Source organism: Rhinoderma darwinii, chromosome 1 (genome assembly GCF_050947455.1).
Source record: "Rhinoderma darwinii isolate aRhiDar2 chromosome 1, aRhiDar2.hap1, whole genome shotgun sequence".
Taxonomy (NCBI): Eukaryota; Metazoa; Chordata; class Amphibia; order Anura; family Rhinodermatidae; genus Rhinoderma; species Rhinoderma darwinii.
Window position 1 is genome coordinate 483417814 of NC_134687.1, and position 20210 is coordinate 483438023.

At 39.7% G+C, this 20210-nt stretch overlaps 1 protein-coding gene across 6 annotated transcripts in view; it reads left to right on the plus strand.

Annotated features, from left to right (window-relative positions):
• The window catches only part of ATXN2 (ataxin 2), a 147181-nt gene that overhangs the window by 96761 nt on the left and 30210 nt on the right, over positions 1–20210 (plus strand). For 4 of the 6 annotated variants that reach the window (XM_075834827.1, XM_075834862.1, XM_075834836.1 and 1 more), the window contains 6 exons: positions 2805–2909; positions 3300–3370; positions 4148–4455; positions 5629–5692; positions 16912–17064; positions 19566–19632. In XM_075834827.1, coding sequence (XP_075690942.1) covers positions 2805–2909; positions 3300–3370; positions 4148–4455; positions 5629–5692; positions 16912–17064; positions 19566–19632 — 768 coding nt within the window. The remainder of the gene's footprint in view (positions 1–2804; positions 2910–3299; positions 3371–4147; positions 4456–5628; positions 5693–16911; positions 17065–19565; positions 19633–20210) is intronic. The other 2 variants (XM_075834845.1, XM_075834853.1) reach the window with 1 other exon arrangement.

Genomic DNA, 20210 nt, shown 5'->3' on the forward strand with positions numbered 1-20210 from the left:
CGCAAATTGAAACTTTTCAACACCAGAAAACTGGCTTAGAGTGCTTTATTTTCCCCTACATTTTAATTCTCCCTACATATTAGTTCCTACATATCGTTTCAAGTCTAGATGCCAAAAACAAGGCCTGTTTAATTGGACTTGATCTGTAAGGAGGTAGTCTCCCCTAGAAGCATTTCTTTTGGCGCAGGATATCTCTATACACTGAGTCCAGTGGAGCATTTACTGCTCCGCACATATGGTTCTGTTATGTATATGAGCCCTAACACTTAGACATACTACAGGAAATACCTGGTAGGTCCTTTACTTTACATAAGAATGTAACCATTTTAAAATCTTACTATTTGGCCAAGGTTTATTTTATTTTTTTAAATCAAATAAGTTTTTATTGACCATTTTACAAAGATAAAACCTTTACAAACATTGTACAGTCCCGTCCTAACCCACCCTCCCACGTGCAAAAAGTTGTGTAGTGGCCAAGATTTCAGTGCTTGAAGTTACAGGCTCTAAGGCCCCATGCACACGACTGTGCCCGTAATGACGGCTTGTGATTACGGGCACAGATGGCCGCGCACAGCTGTCCGCATTTGCAGACCGTGCTCACATTATAAAGTATGGGAGCACGATCTGTAAAATAAAAAAATAGGACTTACGGGAAGGTGCCGTTGGCCATAGAAATTGATGTGTCCATAATTACGGACAAAATCTACGGTTGTGTGCATGGGGCCGAAGCGTGTTATTGTACTACTTCCAGATCATCCGGACAATACCACCGGTTCAGTGTTACCACAGCAAACGAAAGGGACTAATTGCATTCACATAATGTTCACATTGTAATAAGAGTATCAGTTGTTTGTTTGTGCACATTTAATTTAAAAAGGGGTTCAGATATCCACCCCGTTCGGTGACATTATTTAAAGGGGGAATGTGTCGCTAGAAATTTTTTTTTTTTTCAGTTAAACAATTTGTATTTAAGTGATTACACATTTTTTTTTATTTTTTCACAAGTCAGGAAATATTATAAATTAGATTTTAATTTATAACATTTCCATGTGCTGGCCACTAGAGGGAGCAGTTCCCAAAATTGCAGCATGGTCACTGTGGTAAAGCAACCTCATTGATTTATGCTGCAAATTTGGGGTGGACACACTTCTCTAGCGTCCTCACACAATCCCCCCTCCCTTCTTCTGGCTAGTGCCAGGAGAAGGAAGGGTTTGAATGTCTTCAAACGTCCTACACTGTGTGTGCCGCCATTTTCTGAGCGACTGCACAGTGTAGGAAGATCAGATACAGGGCTCAGCAGACAGTATCACACGAACATACACGCACATCACATACACAAACAAAAATTACCTGCTCCTGCCTCCGCTGGTCTACGCTACTATTCCTTGCGCATTCGCTTCATTGACCATATGGCTGGAAGCCGCGTCCGGAAGTCGTCCTCTTACTGTCCGGCCACGGCCACATGAGATTGGCGCCGGATTTCGCTCTATGAACGAGCTTCGTTTTGGTCTTTGTGGGAGCGGCGCATGCGCCGTTCCCACACAGACGGCGTACGCTTCTGAGAATGGAACGACCCCCGTTCGCATTCTCTATGGGGTTGTATGTGCCGTATTCCATCTCTGTATGTGTCGTTAATCGACACATACAAAGATGAAAAAAAAAAATGGCAGCCCCCATAGAGAAGTAAAAGTAAACATACATTAAAAAGTAAAAAATGAGAACACTATTAAATAAAATTGTTGTTAATATTATATTAAAAGCAATATAAAAAAAAAAAATCATGACACCTTCCCTTTAAAGAGGCTCTGTCACCACGTTATAAGTGCCCTATCTCCTACATAAGGAGATCGGCGCTATAATGTAGGAGACAGCAGTGCTTTTTATTTAAAAAACCGATCTGTTTTCACCACTTTATTAGCGATTTTAGATTTATGCTAATGAGTTGCTTCATTCCCAAGTGGGCGCGTTTTTACTTTAGACCAAGTGGGCGTTGTGCAGAGGAGTGTATGACGCTGACCAATCAGTGACCAATCAGCGTCATGCACTCCTCTCCATTCATTTAGTCAGCGCATAGGGATCCTGCTAGATCCTTATGTGCTGTCTTATACTAACACATTAACGATACTGAAGTGTTTAGACAGTGAATAGACATTCCACGGGATGTCTATTTACAATCTCTGCACTTCGTTACTCTGTCTGTGGTAGTTACAGCAGAGGAAGCGTAATCTCGTTGTAACCTGTCATCTACAGCGTAATCTCGCGAGATTACGCTTCCTCTGCACTTCGTTACTGTTTCTGTGGTAGTTACAGCAGAGGAAGCGTAATCTCGCGAGATTACGCTGTAGATGACCGGTTACAACGAGATTACGCTTCCTCTGCTGTAACTACCACAGACAGAGTAACGAAGTGCAGAGATTGTAAATGGACATCCCGTGGAATGTCTATTCACTGTCTAAACACTTCAGTATTGTTAATGTGTTAGTATAAGACAGCACATCGCGATCTAAAAGGATCCCTATGCGCTGAGTAAATGAATGGAGAGGAGTGCATGATGCTGATTGGTCAGCGTCATACACTCCCCTGTACAACGCCCACTTGGTCTAAAGTAAAAACACACCCACTTGGGCATTAAGCAACTCATTAGCATAAATCTAAAATCGCTAATAAAGTGGTGAAAATAGATCGTTTTTCTAAATAAAAAGCATTACTGTCACCTACATTACAGCGCCGATCTCCTTATGTAGAAGACAGGGCACTTATAATGTGGTGACAGAGCCTCTTTAAATACTACTTTGTCTTTGTAGCTAAGGATTCTCGATTACAAGATCAGAGGCAAATTTCCCCTGCTGGTGGCAGAGACACTATTAAACAAAGTGATTCTTCTACGTTTAGCAAATCTGAAAGCAAAGGTATGTGCATAAATACAAATTTTATAAAATTTGATGGGAAAATTCACCTTTCACCTATGCACCGATTCATGTTGGACCATAAAAAAGTTTTCAGATACAAAAAAACAAGTGTTGCTACACGCTTTATTCTAGTACGTGCAAAGTACAATGTTGTTAAATTGTTACTATAATGTATTTTCCTTACGATTTGTTGAATTTTCAATACAAATAAACCCAAAAAACACTGTTCGGAGCCCTATTCCTAGTATGTTGATGAGAATTTTCTTTGGTCTGTTTGACCATTGGAGTACAATCAAATGTTTGTATTTAACTAAATCCCTTTGTAAGCATCTGTGACTGTCCAACACAGGTCTATAAAAATGTGAAACAATTGTCTGTTTTAATTTTCAGCTGTGTCGCCAATGGTTTCAGAGCAACGAAAGCAATTGGATGATTTAAAGAAGTTTAAAAATGATTTCAGGGTATGTATTGGAATTCCTTTTGGATTTAAACCCGATCACTTCTAAGGGCGTATGGTAATACGTCATGACTTCTTAAAGAACATGGAAAACTTTTTGGAGTCTGTTTTAGTTAAAAAAAAAAAAAAAAAAAAAAAAAAGGCTTTTTTTTTTTGTTTTGTTTGGTTTTTATTAAAAATAATTTACTGTATCCAGGATACATAGAGACTGTATCTTAAAAAGTAGAGTGCTAGAGCATAGATCTTTCGATCCTGGTTTTACTTAAAGAGGCTCTGTCACCACGTTATCTCCACAACGCCCACTTGGTCAAAAAGTAAAAACACGCCCAGTTGTCTATTAAGAAAGTAATTAGCATAAATCTAAAATAGGTCATAACTCAAACGAAATAAAAAAACACTTATCTACATTACAGCGCCGATCACATTATGTAGGAGATAGGGCACTTATATTGTGGTGACAGAGACTCTTTAAATGCAGATTTTTGCCTTTAATACCGTGATATCGAGCTCTGGCAGCAATATTTGGGGCTTTTGGCAAATTTTTTGCATGTTTTGCAAAACGTTATGCTTTGATGCCAAATTATATTATGCGATTTTAAGTCCTGGGTGATGTTTTCGCAATGTCTTCTTTCATAAAATATATAGATGTAGGGGGGAATAATATATTTTTTATTTTAGAATCTTCATTTGTGCTTGTCAAATTGTGAAAATTGTCCCAGCACAAAGGGGTTAAGGGTTGGAAGTTTCAGAGGTGTTTGCTGATTTTTATTTGTCTCTATAGTTACGTTCTAGTCCTGATGCTATTGATCAGCTTCTTGGAAAAAATTGTGATAACTTGGAGAAGCCCAGAGAACTTTTGAAGGACAAGTCTGACTCTAACTCCAAGGAGTCTGCCAGTGAAAGTGGCAGTAATGCACCTACAAGCAACAGCAGCAGTAAGCCTTGCAGCCCCAGCATCTCCCCGTCTATTAGCAGTAGTGGTTCTGAACACAAAAGAGGGCCAGAGGTTACATCACAAGGTGTACAGACCTCTGGACCTGGAAAGCAGGATCGCGAAGACAAGGATGACAAAAAGGAAAATGCCTCAGAGTGAGTGTATTACCATTTGCCTTGAACAAATGAGTTGTGGAGTCATTTAAAGCAAGCTAGTCTTCAGAAGAGATGTGTAAGAGGAGGGGGCATGATAAATTTGAGGGAGGGGGATGCTACTGTTTCATGTAAAGTCCCCTCAACACTTTAAAGGTTAAAACTCGGCTTCTGCACTATAAGAGCTGTTAAAACCAGTTCTTGATGTAGACTATTCCCCTATTGATCAGAAATTGTTGATCGCTTCAAAAAAAAAAAAAGGCATAGATATTTTCTAAAAAAAAAAAATAACATCAGTGGTTATGTATAGATTTCTTGACTGTTGATCTCCTCCCTGGATCAGGAATTACATTTTTTCCCCTTTTTAGATCCTGTTCACACAGTTCTTTTGCAGGCAGATAATTTTTTTTTTATTTTTTTTTTTTACCTATTTCTTCAACAGGCAAAGGAAAAAACCTTCAAAACCGCGTTAGCCATTCGTGGCTTATTTTCCGTCTCCCACTGATTTCACTGGGGTTTTTGAGGCAGAGGATATGTCATAAATGTCCGATAGATAACCCCTTTCTAGCTTTTTGTGCTCTCCCGTCCACTTAATGATTACATGGTCGAGTTATGGAAACAGCGTATCTGTATCCTAGTGAATGGCAGGTACAGAAGCAGCTTAGCACCTATCTAAAGATAAGTGCGGGTCCTAGAGGTGGGCACTGTATCTATCTGACATTTATCACATCCTGTGGATATGTCATAAATGTCCTTCATGGGAAAACCCCTATAAATGCCGCTAACAGCGGTCGCTGTTCCAGGCCGTTATAGCAGTGTGTCAGCTGTAAAACATAGCTGACACCTGCAGTGTTCGAGCAGCTGACACCTCAGCGCAGCCCACTGGAAACCTCACCCCCCCCCCCCCCCTTCATGACGTGGGTCGGGATGGGGTTAATTAAGGAAACAATCAGATTTATTCTTGCTAAAAACTGCGTCTTCTAGTCTGAGAAATACGGTAATACTTCCTCATCTTATAGTCTTAGAAATGTATTGCTCTTATTCAAAATTTGTATGACAACACTGCACCTGAAATATTTTAGAATGGGACCTATTGTCATCAGAATATCTCAGTAGTGCAGCCTCCAACTTAATTTAGAGCCCTGCACTTGAATAATAATTGTCTTTCTCTTTCAGGCAAGTGAGAAAATCTACTTTAAATCCGAATGCCAAGGAGTTCAATCCACGATCGTATGCTCAAGTAATTACTTTTTATTTTTTTTACTTCTGTTTATTTGGTTTCATATATTTATTTACTTATTAACCCCTTAGCGCACCAGGACGCATGGTACGTCCTGGTGCGGGGGGTGATGTCTGGAGCGCGCTCCATATGCTGCGGGTGTCGGCTGTGTTTTACAGCCGACACTCAGGGCTAACTGCCAGGAGCAGCGATCGCGCTGCTCCTGTATGTTTAACCCCTCAAATGCTGCAGTCAATCGCAACCGCAGCATCCGACAGCTCATCGCCCCCCCCCCCGCCCAACGCAACGAGATCGGGGGGTGACGATGGCTGTTATGGCAGCCCAGGGACCTAATGAGGGCTTAACAGATGCCTGTAAAAATGACGATATACTGCAATGCATTAGTATTGCAGTATATTGTACCAGCGATCTAACAATCCGTGGTTCAAGTCCCCTAGGGGGGCTAATAAAATGTGTAAAAAGAAGTAATATAAAGTTTTTAGAAGTTTAAAAAAAATAAAAAAGTTCAAAAAACACCCCTTTTACGATTTTTCCGCTAAAGTAATGTAAAAAATAAAACGAGTAAATAAAATTGGTATTGCTGCGTCCGAAAAAGTCTGAACTATTACAATATAGTGTTATTTAATGCGCACGGTGAAGGCCGTAAAAAATAAAAATTGTAAACCGCCAAAATCGCAGTTTTTTGCTCACCTTAGCTCCCAAAAAAAGTCATAAAAAGTGATCAAAAAGTCATATGTACCAACAACTGGTGCCAATAAAAACCACAGCTCGTCCCGCAAAAAATAAGCCATCCCACCGCTCAATGCACGGAAAAATAAAAGTTACGGCTCTCAGAATGTGGTAAAACAAAACTTTTTTTTTATTTTTTTTAACAACGTTTTTTGTTTTTTTAAAGTAGTAAAATATAAAAAATCTGATCTCACCGTAATCTTATTGAGCCACAGAATAAAGTTAAGTTGTTGTTTTTACCACACGATGAAAGACTTAAAAACGGAACCCAAAAAATAATGGCGTAATCGCAGTTTGTCACAATTTCAGCCCGCAAATAATGTTTTTTCAGTTTCCAAGTACATTATATGGTACTTTAAATGCTACCAATAGAAACTACAACTCCTACCGCAAAATATAAGCCCTCACACCACTCTATTGACGGAAAAATAAAGATGTTATGGCTCTTGAAGTGAAAAATGAAAATAAAAAATCAAAAGATGGCTGTGTCCTTAACGGGTTGTCCAGTCTCTAAAAGTGCTGCTTCCGCTTCATTCCTTCTGTGAATTGCCGACATACTTGTAGCAGCAGTTCACAGTATTACAGCCTTCTCCCATTCACTTTAATGTACAAGCAGATAAGTCAAGAAAGGGAAGCCACGCTCAAACAAGCGCTGTGGTCCCTTCCAAACAGCTGATCGGCGGGGGTCCCGTGAGTCTGACCCCGACTGATCAGATATTGATGGCCTATCCGGAGGATAGGCTAGCTTTCCAATTTACAATATTGTAGCTCTAGTTACTGCTGACATGTCAAATCACTCCTGTATACATACAGCATTGTATCTACTAATTTTTATTAGTTTGGAGGGCCAGCCATTAGGGCTAATTGTTCCACCATTGTGTGAGCCCTTATCCACTTCAGGACCAGCCCATTTTTGGTCTTTAGAATGTAGCATCTTTTTTTTTTTTTTTTTTTTTTTTTTTTTTTTTATGTATTTATTTTTATTATTTAAGTCTCATAGAGCCATAGCTTGTTTTTTTTTATTATTATTAACCCCCTACCTGCACGACTCAGTAACTATACCTCGTCGCGGGAGGTTACTTCCCGCACGAGGACGTATACTTACGGAGTCGTTCCCGGTGCACCGTGTCGGCAACTGTGCACAGGGAGGTCAGCTGTCTGTGACAGCTGACACTCCACTCTTGCCATCCAGCGGTCCCTTGACGCTGAATTCGGCAATTAACCCCTTAAATGCAGTGATCGTTTGTGATCATTTTAGGGGTTTCTAGCACATCGGCAGACACCACGATGAAATGGCGGGGTTTGCCAATGGTTGGCATGACAATCAGAGGCTAAACAATGGCCTCAGTGTCTGCCATGGACATAAGCTATCGGGCTCTGGTACGCTTCCTGTCAGAGTGACAGGAAGTCACTGTGTTGACCGTGTGCATCGGGAACCGGGAGGTCAGCTGTCCCTAACCATTAACCCCTTGCGGTAATCTATTGTGCTCGCCGCATTTAGGGGGTTTGTAGCACATTGGCAGCCCCCATTCTATCAAGGGGATTGCCCATGGTTGCCATGGCAACCGGAGTCCAGACAACAGCCTCCTGATCTGCCATGTATGGGAGCCTATAGGGACCAGCCTCTGGCTGGACCTCAAAAGCTTACTGTAAGTGACTGTGACGTCACACTGAAAGTCTGAATACTTTACACTACTAGGTAGTGTAATGTATTCTAGCAGCAATCAGTGCTGCAGGTTGGAAAAAAAAAAGTTAATTAACCTCTTCACGCGCTGCGCCGCAACTGTACGTCCTGCAGAGGGCTTGCTTCCCGCACCAGGACGTACAGTTGTGGAACTGTTCACAGCACACACTGTCCTAACGGACAGTGTTCGGGAACCGGGAGGACAGCTGTCCCCGACAGCCGACACTCCAGTCTCGCCGGTCAGCGGACCATCGCTGCTGATTTTGGCAATTAACCCCATAAATGTGGTGACCGACTGCAATCGCCACATTTAAGGGGTTTGAAGCACATCGGCAGCCCCCATTAAGTGATTATGGGGGCTGCCGATGCTTGTCGTGGCAATCGGAGGCCAGACAATAACCTCCGGGTTGCCATGTACAGAGGCCTCGGAGGAGCAGCCTCCGGCCGGTCCTCCGGGGCTTACTGTCATTGTGACTGTCACGTCACAATGACTGTTAGAATACATTACACTACGAAGGTAGTGTAATGTACTCTAGCAGCGATCAAAGCTGCAAGTCTAAATGTCCCCTAGTGGGACAAGTAATAATAAGTGTTTTAAAAAAAAAAAAAAAAAAAAGTGTAAAGATAAGTTATATAAACAAAGCTTTTTTTCCTATAATAAAACTTTCATTTTAGGAAAAAATGAACACGTTATGTTATAAGTACACATGTAACGACCCAAACTATAAAACTGGTTTTTTTCCCGCACAAACACCCCCAAAAAAATAAAGACTACACCAGAATTGCTATTTTTTTGGTCACCACCCCTCCCAAAATAGTGCATAAAAAGTTGCATGTACCCGAAAATATTACCATTAAAAACTAAAACCCGTCCCGCAAATAACACGCCCTTACACAGCTTTTTTGACTAAAAAATAAAAGTTATGGCTCTCAGAATATGGTGACACAGAAAATAAATATTAAATAAAATATTATTTTATAAAAAGTGATTTTATTACACAAAAGCTGCAAAACATAAAAAAAATAGAATACATATGGTATCGCCGTAATCGTACCGACCCGCAAAATAAATTAAAACTGTAATTTATAGCACATGGTGAACGCTGCAAAAAATAAACTAAAAAACATTGTCCGAATTGCTCCGGTTGTGAAAAAATAAAAAAGTTCTGGCTCTCAGAATGTGGCGATGCAAAATGTGCAGTTTGTTCCAAAATCTGATAAGATCTGGCACCATTTATCAGTGCGACACCGGTAACATATCTATGCATTATTATTTATTTACCGCGTCGTTATACACTTATTATGCCCTGATTTAGTCCGCGCAGCTTACATATGCCCCCCCACTTTATAAACTGAAATACCAGCAATACCCCAAAACAACTATTACCAAGCAAAATCTGCGCTCCAAAAGCAAAATGGTGTCACTCCTTTCTGTGCCCAAGCAGCAGTTTGCGCCCACATATATGGCATCGCCATACCCGAGAAAACCCGCTTAAAGTTTTATGAGGTATTTGTCTTCAGTGGCACAAACTGGGCACAACATATTATGCACTAAAATGGCATACCAGTGGAAAATTGCAATATTCACACCATCCGCTGTGCATTAACCCCTATTCGCACTATGACTTAATAGCACGTCATGGTGCGGGGATTGATGTATGGAGCGGGCTCACGTGCTAAGCCCGCTCCATACGCTGCAGGTGTCAGCTGTGTATTACAGAGGAAACCCAGGACTAATGGACAGGAAGAGCGATAGTGCGGTTACAGAAGCCTGTAAAAATAACAATATACTGCAATACAGTAGTATTGCAGTATATTGTACCAGCGATCCAATGATCACTGGTTCAAGTCCCCTAAGGGGACTAAAAATGTGTAGAAGAATTTAAACTTTTTTCTCTCACTACTAATAACTTTAATGTCAAAAAAAGAAACAAAATTGGTATCGCTACGTCTGTAAAAGGCCGAACTATTACAATATACCATTATTTAACTTGCACGGTGAACACCGTAAAAAACGTAAATAACTTAAACCGCCAAAATCACAGTTTTTTTTTTTTTTTTGGTCACCTTCGCTCTCAAAAAAAATGTAATACAACTTTTTGATCACTTTATGTACCAAAAAATGGTACTAATAAAAACTACATCTCGTCCCACAAAAAATAAGACCTCCGCTCAATCAACCGAAAAATAAAAAAGTTACGGCTCTCAGAATGTGGTGAAACAAAACTATTTTTATTTTAACAAATAGATTTTTCTTTGTAAAAGTAGTATGATCTAAAAAAAACTATATAAATTTGATTTCACCGTAATTGTATTGAGCCACAGAATAAAGTAAAGTTTTCCTTTTTAACGCACGGCGAAAGCTGTAAAAACGAAAACCCCAAAAAATGGAATCAGATTTTTTTCCAATTTCAGCCCGCAAAGAATTTTTTTTTTTCAGTTTCCCAGTACATTTTATGTCACTTTAAATGGTGTCAATAGAAACTGCAGCTCCTCCCGCAAGAAATAAGCCCTCACACCACTCTATTGACGGAAAAAGAAAAAACTTATGGCTCTTGGAAGGCGGGGAGTGAAAAATGAAAATAAGAAAGCAAAAAATGGATCAGTGCTGAAAGGGTTAATTCATTTCTAATGAAAAAAAAAATGTATGACCCCATGTGGGGTATTTCCGTACTCGGGGAAATTGCGTTACAAAAATTGGTGGTTTTTTTTTTTCTCCTTTATCCCTTATGAAAATGAGAATTCAACATTTTAGTGGAAAAAAATGGTGATATTCATATTCGCGCCCTAATTCTAATAAATTCTGCAAAAGATCCATGGGGTCTAAATGCTCACTATACCCCTAGAACAATTCCTTGAGGGTTGTTTCCAAAATGGGGTAACTTGGGAGGTTTCCACTGTTTTGGTCCCTCCAGGGCGTTGCAAACGCGACATGGCACCGAAAACCAATCCAGCAAAATTCGTGCTCCAAAATCCAAATGGCGCTCCTTCCCTTCTGAGCGCTGCCATGGGGCCAATCAGCAGTTATATTACCACATATGGGGTATTGCCGTAATCAGGAGAAAATGCTTTACAAATGTTGTGGTTCTTTTTTTCCTTTTATTCCTAACATTTCTATGCTATTTCAGAAAAAAAAGTAGATTTTCTTTTTCACGGCCTAATTCCACTAAATTCTGCAAAAAAACCTGTGTGGTCAAAATGCTACAAATACCCCTAGATAAATTCCTTGAGGGGTGTAGTTTCCAAAATGGGGTAACTGTTGGGGTGTTTCCACTGCTTGGCACCACAAGACCTTCAAACCTGACAAGGTGCCTAAAATATATTCTAAAAAAAAAAAAGGAGGCCCAAAATCCACTGGGTGCTTTGCTTCTGAGGCCTGTGTTTCAGTCAATTAGCGCACTAGGGCCACATGTGGGATATTTCTAAAAACTTTAGAATCTGGGCAATAAAATATTGAGTAGCATTTCTCGGATAAAACCTGCTGTGTTACAAAAAAATCTGTATTCAAAATGAATTTCGGCAAAAAAATAATTTGTAAATTTCACCTCTACTTTGCTTTAATTCCTGTGAAATGCCTAAAGGGTTAAAACACTTTGTGAATGCTGATTCGAATACCTTGAGCGGTTCAGTTTTCAAAATGGGGTGACTTCTGGGGATTTTCTAATATATAAGGCCCTCAAAGCCACTTCAGATCTGAACTGGTCCCTGAAAAAAATGGCCTTTTGGAATTTTCTTTAAAATATGAGAAATTGCTGCTAAAGTTCTAAGCCTTGTAACGTCCTAGAAAAATAAAAAAAGGTTCAAAAAAACTATGCAAATATAAAGTAGACATATGGGAAATAATAAACTAGTAAGTATTTTGTGTGGTATTACTATCTGTTTTACAAGCAGATACGTTTAAATTTAGAAACATGCAAATTTTTGCAAATTTTGGTGTTCAGAAATAAATACCGAAATTATTGACCAAATTTTTTCACTAACATAAAGTGCAACATGTCACGAGAAAACAATCTCAGAATCGATTGGATAGGTAAAAGCATTCCGATGTTATTACCACATAAAGTAACACATGTCCGATTTGAAAAATGTCCTGAAGGCCAAAACAGACTGGGTCCTGAAGGGGTTAAAAATGTATTATTTTCGCACTTTTTTATAAAAGTTATAAGCTAAAAAACACACATCCTGCTATTAAAGGGAAAATAATTAAAATGTTCAAAAAAAATAAACTAAAAACTATGCCAGCATCCCTATCTTTTGGTCACCACCCCTCCCAAGATATAGAATAAAAAGTGATCAAAAACTTGCATTTACCCCAAAATAGTACCAATAAAAACAAGCCCTTGCACAGTTTTTTTTTTGACTGAAAAGTAAAAAAGTTATTGCTCTCTGAATATGGCAACACAAAAACTGTATTTTATAAAAATGTGATTTTATTGTGCAGTCGCTGCAAAACATTAAAAAAACTATATACATATGGTATCACCGTAATCGTACCGACTGGCAGAATGAAATAAAACATATAATTTATTGCGCACGGTGAACGCTGTAAGAAATTATTTAAAATGCCGAAATCATTGTTTTTTTTGGTCACCTTTGCTCTAAAAAAAAAAATGTGACAAAGTGATGAAGTTGTATGTACCATAAAATGGTAGCAATAAAAGCTACCGCTTGTCCTGCCAAAAATAAGTCCTCGCCTCGCTCAATCTACCAAAAAAAATAAAAATGTTATGGCTCTCAGGAAATGACGATACAGAACAATTTAGTTTTATTTAGATTTTTTTTTAACAAATAGACTTTTCTTTGTAAAAGTCGTAAAATATAAAAAAAAAACCTTGATAAATTTGTGATCACCGTAATCGTATTGAGACGCAGAATAAAGTTCAGCTGTTCTTTTTACCGCACGGTGAAAGACTTAAAAACAAAAGGCAAAAAACTATGGAAGAATCAGTTTTTTCCAATTTTAGCCCGTAAATAAAAAAAAAATTCAGTTTCCCAGTACATTATATGGTACTTTAAATGGTGTCCATAGAGACTACAACTCCTCCCGGAAAAAATAAGCCTTCATGCCACTCTATTAACGGAAAAATAAAGTTATGGCTCTTGGAAGGCGGAGTAAAAAACAAAAATGAATAAGGATCAGTCCTGAAAGGGTTAATTAATTTCTAATAAACATTTATGACCACATATGGGGTATTGCCGTACTCGGGAGAAATTGCTTTACAAATGTGGGGCGACTTTTTCTCTTATCCCTTGTGAAAATTAAAACATTTAACGTTTTAGTGGACAAAAATGTTGATATTAATTTTTCACGGCCTAATTCCACTAAATTCTACAGAAAACCTGCGGGGTCATAATGCTAACTATACCCCTAGAAAAATTCCTTGATGGGTGTAGTTTCCAAAATGGGGTTACTTTTGGGGGTTTCCACTGTTTTGGTCCCTCCATGGCATTGCAAACGAGACATGGCACTGAAAATTATTCCAGCAAAATCTGCGCTCCATAATCCAAAAGGCGCTCCTTCCCTTCTGAGCCCTGTTGTGGGTCCAAACATCTGTTTATTACCACGTATGGAGTATTGCTGTAATCAGGAGAAAATGCTTTTTAAAATTTTGGGTTTAAAAATTCGATTTTCATCTTCACAGCCTAATTCCACAAAATTCTGCAAAAAAAACCTGTGGTCAAAATGCTAACTATACCTTCAGAAAAACCTCCTTGAGGGATGTAGTTTCCAAAATGGGGTAATTTTTTGGGGGGTTTAGGCACCACAAGACCTCTTCAAACCTGACATGTTGCCTAAAATATTTTCCTAAAAAAAGGAGGCCCCAAAACACAGTAGGTTCTAGGGTTGTCACGATACCAGAATTTGGACTTCGATACCGATACTTCGTTTAGTATTGCGATTTCGATACCAATTTCGATACTTTTGCCAACAGTAATAAAAAAAAAAATCTTCCGTTTTCTGATGTGAGGCGCGAGGTGTGATGATGAATTTTGAACGCGCCTCACATTAATAGTAATTAATCCCATCATGTTTCTCAGTCATAATGGGTTAATGTGTGAGGTACATCATGGGGTTAATTACTATTAATGTGAGGAACATGGAGGGTAAATTCATCACACCTCGCGCCTCACATTAATAAGTGATAGAAAGCCGTGTTTATTTCATTTTTTTACAGCGTACACATCATAAAGGATGCAAAAAAATTGTTGTGCGCGCCATTACTGAATGTGTGAATATTTTATGTATTGAGACTTATTTTAATGTTTATTGTAAAAAAGGTGAATGTGTCTTTTTTTTACATTTAACAATACTTTGTTTTTACTTTATTTTTAAACTTTAATGTACTGACATATATCAGATATATCCCAGTACATTAACCTGTGGACGGATAATACACAGGCAGTTGTTAGGACATACTTGGGTATGTCCTAACAACAAGAAATATGGTAAGACAGCCCTGGTGTCCGTCAATAGACCCTGGGCTGTCTGCCCATATATGGTATGGCCCTCGATCGCGTCACAGGAATTCCCTGTGACGCGATCCAGGGGCATCCCCCCTTCTCATTTTCTCCTGAATGCTGCAGTCAGCTGTGATCGCAGCATTCAGGGGAATAACGGCGGAGATGAGAGGTTTCTCTGATCTCCGCCGTTATAGAGCGGGGCTGTGTAATACAGCCATTGCCCCGCTCCTGACAGAAAGTGCGCGCGCGGTCAGCATGAGGAGAAGCGGCCGGCGCTGCACTAATGAGCGGCGGTTCAGGCACGGAGGACAGAACATGGGGGTGTTTTGCAGAGCGCCCGCCATGTTCTGTCTCCAGTGCCGCCGCTCATAAGTACAGCGCTGGCCACATCGCATCATCCTGACCGTGCGCACATGTTATCAGGACTCAGGAGCGGGGCTGTGGCTGAATTACACAGCCGCAGCCGCGCTCCCATACATTCATGTATTACTATACTGAGCTGTGCGGCTGCGCAGCGAAGTATCGAAATACAGGAAATAGCGGTATCGAACCGTTTAGGGATGCAAAGTATCGAAACAGTATCGAAGTTTCGATGCACCGTGCATCCCTAGTAGGTTCTCCTTTTGCTTCTGAGACCAGAGCTTCAGTCCATTACCGCACTAGGGCCACATGTTGGATATTTCTAAAAACTGCACAATCTGGGCAATATATATTGAGTTGCGTTTCTCTGGTAAAAACTTTTTGTTTTACAGAACAAATATGGATTACATATGAATTTCCGCCAAAAAATTTAATTTGTAAATTTCACCTTCTTTACTTTAATTCCTGTGAAACGCCTAAAGGGTTCAAATACTTTCTGAATGCTGTTTTGAATACTTTGAGGGGTACAGTTTTCAAAGTGGGGTGATTTATGGGGACTTTCTAATATATAAGGCCTTCAAAGCCACTTCACAACTGAACTGGTCCCTGAAAAAATAGCCTTTTGAGAATTTCTTGAAAATTTGAAGTTCTAATAAGCCTTGTAACGTCTTAGAAAAAGGATGTGAAAAAAACGATGTAGACATATGGGAAATGTTACCTAGTAACTATTTTGTGTGGTATTATTATCTGTTTTACAAGTAGATACTTTTAAATGTAGAAAAATGTGAATTTTTGAGAATTTTCTTTACAAATAAATATTGAATTTATCGACAATTTTTTTACTAACAAAGTACAATTTGTCATGAGAAAACAATCTCGGAATCACTTGGATAAGTAAAAGCATTCCGAAGTTCGTATCAAATAAAGCGACACGTCAGATTTGAAAACATAATAGTCTGTGTCACAAGGCCAAAATAGACTGCGTCCTAAAGGGGTTAATAGTTGTTGTTGTTATTATTTATTATTATTTGTCCCTGCATGAGGTCTTGTCTTTTGCAGGACGAGTAGTATTTTTTTAATACAACCATTTTGGTGTACATAAAGATTATTCATTGTATTTTATTAGCTTTATTTAGGGGGGGGGTGGAAACAAGAAAAACAGCGAGTCTGTCATTGAACGGCTTAAAAAAACAGAACTTGCAGCATTTGTAACGTTACCGAATAGCAGAAAAAAAGATACGATTTACGGCAGGATCTTATTTTTTTGTTTTACTACTTTTGCAAAATAACACGTTTCGTAGGAGAAAAAAAAACTCATTCCAAGAGCCATACATTTTTTTAACATTTTTTTTTATTTTCTGTTGATGTCTTATGTGGGCTTATTTTTTTGTGGGGCGAGTCATATTTTTATATCACTATTTTTTATTTTTACTTTTAATTTTTTTTGGGGGGGGGGGCTTGGGAAAAACAGCAGCTTCACCGTTCTGATCTTTAATTTTATGTGGTTCAAGGTGCATTTAGAATAGCTTGTCATTACAATGGCAGCGATAACACGTTTGTATTTTCATTTGCATTTTAATTTTGTTTAACACTTTTGCACAAAAAAATAATTTATATGGGAAAAAATAATTTTATTTTTACGGTTTTCACTGTTTCTTAATTACAATTTGTAAAATTTATTTTATTTTTTATTCACACTAGGGGAATTCACAATGCAGTCTTCTTATTGCTTTTATAATGCTTTGGTATACTTAGTATACCAAAGCATTATTGCCTGTCGGTGTAAAACTGAAAGGCACTCTATTAGACCATGAGAACCATCGGCACCTCGCAATCACATTGCAGGGGTTCTGATAGGCTAACAGAGGGAGCTAGCTCTGTTAAAGTCCTCGGATACTGCAGTTACAAGGTACACCAAGAACAATTATAACAGATGTTCAAGGCCCAGAATGTAGCCAATTTTACATTTTTCTTCTCAATGCAGCCCAAGCCTTCTACAACGCCAACTTCCCCTCGACCACAAGCTCAGCCAAGCCCTTCAATGGTGGGACATCAGCAGCCAACCCCTGTGTACACACAGCCAGTTTGTTTTGCACCAAATATGATGTATCCGGTTCCTGTGAGTCCAGGTGTACAGGTAATGTATGAAAATTTAGCCTCTACGGAGTAGTATACGTTGCATATGCGTATTTTAGTACAGTTCTACAAATACTTAGAGGCTCTGTCACCAGAATATCAAATCCCTATCTCCTATTGCATGTGATCGGCGCTGCAATGTAGATAACAGTAAAGTTTTTGGCCAAGTTATGAGCAATTTAATATTTTTATGCAAATGAGCCTTTCTAATGGACAACTGGGCGTGTTTTCTCATTTCCAACTGGGCGTGTATTGTGTTTGTAACATCTGGGTGTGTTTACTTGTTTTACTAGCTGGACGTTGTGAATAGAAGTGTCGGCATCATATGTCAGCATCATACACTTCTATTCACAACGTCCAGCTAGTAAAACAAGTAAACACGCCCAGATGTTACACACACAATACACGCCCAGTTGTCCACTAGAAAGGCTCATTTGCATAAATATAAAATTGCTCATAACTTGGCCAAAAATGATCGTTTTTCAAAAAAACAAAACATTCCTGTTATCTACATTGCAGCGCCCATCACATGCAATAGGAGATAGGGATTTGATAATCTGGTGACAGAGCCTCTTTAAAGAGGCTCGGTCACCAGATTATAAGTGCCCTATCTCCTACGTAATCTCATCTGCGCTGTAATGTAGATAACAATGGTTTTTACAGAGGAGTGTATGGCGCTGACCAATCAGCCTCATACACTTCTCATTGTTCCAGCCCAGCTTCTTTCACTGCACAATCACACTGTAACAATGGGATGGAACAATGAGAAGCGTATGATGCTGATTGGTCAGTGTCATACACTTCTCTTCACAACGCCCAGTTGGTCAAAAGTAAAAACAGGCCCAGTTGTCCATTAAGAAACTAATTAGCATAAATCTAAAAATGCGCATAACTTGCTCAAAAATTTTCGTTTTTCAAAATAAAAAACACTTATCTACATTACAGCGCCAATCAGATTATGTAGGAGACAGGGCACTTATAATGTGGTGACAGAGCCTCTTTAAGTTATTTAATCCTTAAAGGGAATGTGTTGCCAGAAAAACATGTTTGTTTTTTTTTTAATTAAACATTTAGTGTGTGGGTGATTAAACATTGTTCAAATTTTTTTTATTTTTTTCACGAGTCAGGAAATATTATAAATTAATTCTAATTTATAATATTTCCCATTTCTGGTCACTAGATGGAGCTATTCCCAAAATTGCAGCATTGCAAAATTGGGTAAAAAGCCCTCGCTCTAGTGATCTCTCAGCATCCCCCCCCTCCTTTATCCTGGCTAGTGCCGGGATAAACGAGGGGTTTGAACGGTGTAACCTCCTACACTGTGTGTCGCCATTTTTTGAGCTAACACACAGTGTAGTAGGTTTACATACAGTAGTAAACACACACAAACACGAACATACATTGAAATCTCTTACCTGCTCCTGCCGCCGCGGCTCCCTCCGGCCCGTCCGCTCCGTCTGCTGCCGCTGGTCCAAGTGCACAAGTCCGGAAGCCGCGACCGGAAGTAGTAATATTACTGTCCGGCCGCGACTTCCGGTCCACAGGAAAATGGCGCCGGACGGCGCCAATTTCAAATTGGACTGTGTGGGAGCGGCGCATGCGCAGTTCCCACACAGACGCCGTACACACAAGTGAATGGGACGGGAGCCGTTCGCAGTCCCTATGGGACTGTGGCTGCCGTATTCCATGTCTGTATGTGTCGTTAATCGACACATACAGAAATGGAACAAAAAATGGCAGCCCCCATAGGGAAGAAAAAGTGTAAAAATAAGAAAAAGTAAAACACAAACACACAAATAAATATAAACGTTTTTAATAAAGCACTAACATCTTTAACATATAAAAAAATAATTTGTGATGACACTGTTCCTTTAATCTCTTACCCCCAGTTATAACTCCACATCAACAGCTCAGTGAGCTGTCTAAAATTATTAGGGTATGTTCACACGCAGTGGTTTCAGACGTAATTCGGGCGTTTTACGCCTCGAATTACGCTTGAAAAAACGCCCCTAATACGCCTACAAACATCTGCCCATTGCTTTCAATGGGAATTACGATGTTCTATTCCCACAAGCCTTTTTTTTACACGTCACTCAAAATACGGCACGTAAAATGACGGCTCGTCAAAAGAAGTGCAGGACACTTCTTGGGACGTTTTTGGAGCCGTTTTTCATACTCTATTGAAAACCGCTCCAAAAAACAGCCGTAAACGGCGCGAAAAACGCGAGTTGCTCAAAAAAACGTCTGAAAATACGGAGCTGTTTTCAAGGGAAAACAGCTGATTTTCAGACGTTTTTGACTCTGCGTGTGAACACACCCTTATGTTTCAATTTGTTTGTCTAAGTTATCAGTTATCTAAAATATCTTTTTTTTTTTTTTTTTTTTTATATATGGAAAGATAGATCATGGATTGTCTTGACAGCTTGCACATATTCAGCACAATTCATTTTCAGCTGTACGTTTCTCTTTACTTTTTTTTTTCTTTTTTTTCTTTCTCTATAGCCATTATACCCTATTCCAATGACAACAGTGCCAGTCAATCAGGCCAAGACATACAGAGCAGGTAAAGGTGAGACTACAAAGTGTCTACATGCTTTTATAATTATGTATTCGTTGACCATGTAAATAATGGAGTAGCTTTTACTGATTTAAAGCATGTCGAAGAATTTTTCCGACCATGGTGCAGAAACTAGTTTCTCGTCTCTCGTTGGAGGGACACAGACCGTGGTATATGTAGTTGCCACTTGGAAGCGTGAGACTGAGCTAATGCAGTCTTAGCTTGGTGTTTGTAGAAAGCAGAAGTCCCTGCTGGGTCAGCGGGCTGTCTTTGCTCTGGGTCAGCGGGCTGTCTTTGCTCTGGGTCAGCGGGCTGTCTTTGCTCTGGGTCAGCGGGCTGTCTTTGCTCTGGGTCAGCGGGCTGTCTTTGCTCTGGGTCAGCGGGCTGTCTTTGCTCTGGGTCAGCGGGCTGTCTTTGCTCTGGGTCAGCGGGCTGTCTTTGCTCTGGGTCAGCGGGCTGTCTTTGCTCTGGGTCAGCGGGCTGTCTTTGCTCTGGGTCAGCGGGCTGTCTTTGCTCTGGGTCAGCGGGCTGTCTTTGCTCTGGGTCAGCGGGCTGTCTGGCAAGTCCCGGACCGAACACAATGCAGGGAG